This window comes from Etheostoma spectabile, chromosome 9, assembly GCF_008692095.1.
Source record: "Etheostoma spectabile isolate EspeVRDwgs_2016 chromosome 9, UIUC_Espe_1.0, whole genome shotgun sequence".
Classification (NCBI taxonomy): domain Eukaryota; kingdom Metazoa; phylum Chordata; class Actinopteri; order Perciformes; family Percidae; genus Etheostoma; species Etheostoma spectabile.
The window spans coordinates 10,873,351-10,875,708 of record NC_045741.1 but is presented as its reverse complement, the minus strand read 5'-3'; the positions used below and the strand labels follow the sequence as shown (position 1 = coordinate 10,875,708).

At 40.1% G+C, this 2,358-nt stretch overlaps 1 protein-coding gene across 3 annotated transcripts in view; it reads left to right on the top strand.

The window, feature by feature from the left end:
• LOC116695823 (contactin-associated protein-like 4) overlaps positions 1-2,358 on the top strand; it is a 91,486-nt gene that overhangs the window by 53,815 nt on the left and 35,313 nt on the right. For all 3 annotated transcript variants that reach the window (XR_004333563.1, XM_032526307.1, XM_032526306.1), the window contains exon 10: positions 264-435. Coding sequence is in view for 2 of the 3 variants with exons in the window: in XM_032526307.1 (XP_032382198.1) it covers positions 264-435 (172 nt within the window). In the remaining variant the exon portion in view is untranslated. The remainder of the gene's footprint in view (positions 1-263; positions 436-2,358) is intronic.

Sequence of the window (2,358 nt, the reverse complement as noted above, 5' to 3'; positions counted from 1 at the left end):
AAGCCCACCGAACTGCAACCCCTCCAACTACGCCTCAATATCCTGTCCATAAATACTACAAACAGGACTGGTGACAAAGCGCAGCCCTGGTGGAGGCCAACCCTCACCTGGATGAGTCCAACTTACTGCTCTCTTTCTTTGGTCATACAGATATACCATACCCATACCCCGTTTATGGGTAGTCCTACCATTAAAACAGCTTATAAACAAATACACAGCTGTAGCCCAACCACTGATTGAGTGTCGTGTGTTTCCTTCCTCAGGCTGCCATGTTCAGGAGAGCAGACAGGAATGTAGGAACCGCTTCAAAGTGTTTCAGGGTTGTATGCATCTCTTGACTCTGGATGGTCAAACTGTTGACCTGATCAAGGTGCAACAAAGGCTGCTGGGAAACTACAGCCACTTGCAGATTGATATGTGCGGCATCATTGACAGGTTAGTCTCCAGTAGTGTACAGTGGTTTTTTTTTACTGCTTACTGTGTAGGCTGTTTTTAATGTAAAGTACTTTGGGTTTATGTTTGATGAAAGGTGCCATCGAAATAAAATTTACATTTACATTGCAGTTGACCTGCACACTGTGTGTTGGGCTGATTCGTCTAATTATCTTTTCTGCTGCTGTCCCTCTGCTTTATGTGTTGATTTGGTTCAAAGTGGTTTCTGCAGTGTATTTGGGATTTGTTAAAACAGTGATAGGAATAAGTAATTAGTGATTAATTTATTTGCATTTTGCTTATGGTTTAGACCTCTTTAAAGGAAGTTGAGAGCCTATGTGCAGAAAGAAGCACTTATTGTCTGCAAATTCTATGTTCCTACTAACAAGTCATCCAAAGTCTGACGTAGCTCATATAGCTTATGTAGAACTCCATTGAACTCCTGTACTTTAAACTTGGCCACTGTAGTGTATCTTCAGTCAGTCTCACATACACTGTGCTGCTGCCATAAATACTCACTATTATTCCACACCTGCTGCTGAAAATAGTGCTCAACAAATATGCCATTCACTTAAAATAAAATAAAAAACAAAAGTATATATTCATGTTGCATTCATTTGCTTACATGTAGTGCATACACTTTCAATAGTAACAAAAGGGCTGAGAACCAGATAGATAAATGCCCAGTTGGTTTTGGCTTTTTAATAGACTGTGTTGTAATGTAACAAAATTATACAACACTGCTAGGTTTCTTCTTTAACTGAGCTGTTTGAGATATAATGAGAGACCAGGCAAGGTAAACTGGGGAGGCATACTCAAGACTCAGCAACCAGAACAAAAAGAGCACAGAGTATATTCAAGCTACCAAATGATGAACTAATTGGCAGGAGCATCCCAGTGGCAACCAGTGTGGACAGAAGGAAGTGCCTTGGACAGCTCTCTTGCTGCCGACTAACTGCAGATTCAGGACCTTGGACAGCACCATGGCAGCATCCAGACCCTCTTTTCAGAGTTTACTGCATTTTCAGCCATGTTTGTATCTTTGTAAACCATTCATATAACATAGATGTATTTACATGTGCTTGATAATGGGTGCGTTTTTCTGTACATCATACAAGTTCTTAACAATTTTCAGTGTGTACACAGATAGAAACAAACATACACATTCACTATTAAGGTTTGCTTTTAATAGATTCCTCCTTACATTATAAATAAGAGGATGCAAAGAACATGTGTGATTTCAAAATATACCATCTGGCAGCCTGCTGACTGGGGCTTTCTAATCAAGTAAAACATCAGGGGGAGGATATTTCCTGTAGTCCATACTCCTCCTTCAACACACACACTTGTTAGTTTTCAAATCTGAACAATCACTCTGGGGTGGCTAAATGACTTGTTTATAACATGGAATGAAAAAGATCATGTTGAAAAATCCCTCCCTGAGGCCCAAGATTAATCAGGGATTGAAAAGGAAGCACCAGTACCCATTTATTAATCCAAAACTCACATTCTGGGCCACTTAACGCACCGGCTACACCCAAGTGCCTTCCTGAAGAGAGATGGAAAGACTTACTGTAAGTGCTGCTAAGTGGATTAATTAGCACTGAGAGGCAAATGTATTTCATCTCCTCGTTCACTTGAGGTGATTATCAAAGACAAAATGGGAAAGGAGGTTCTTCCTAAGTTATCATGGATTGAATAGAGGTTAAGTATACCCTAACAGAGCAACGCTATACAATTAGGGATTGGCAGCGAGTTTCAGGTCCTGCTACTGGCTAATGCTGGATTCCCTGTTACGACAGTCAATGTGTCCGATTAGAAGATTATGAAGTTATAAATTCTAGCTGTGACTAACTGAAATTCTAGGAACTGGCTCCCAGAAACAATAATCATAGGTCATGATGTCACAACAAGTATTATGTAAAA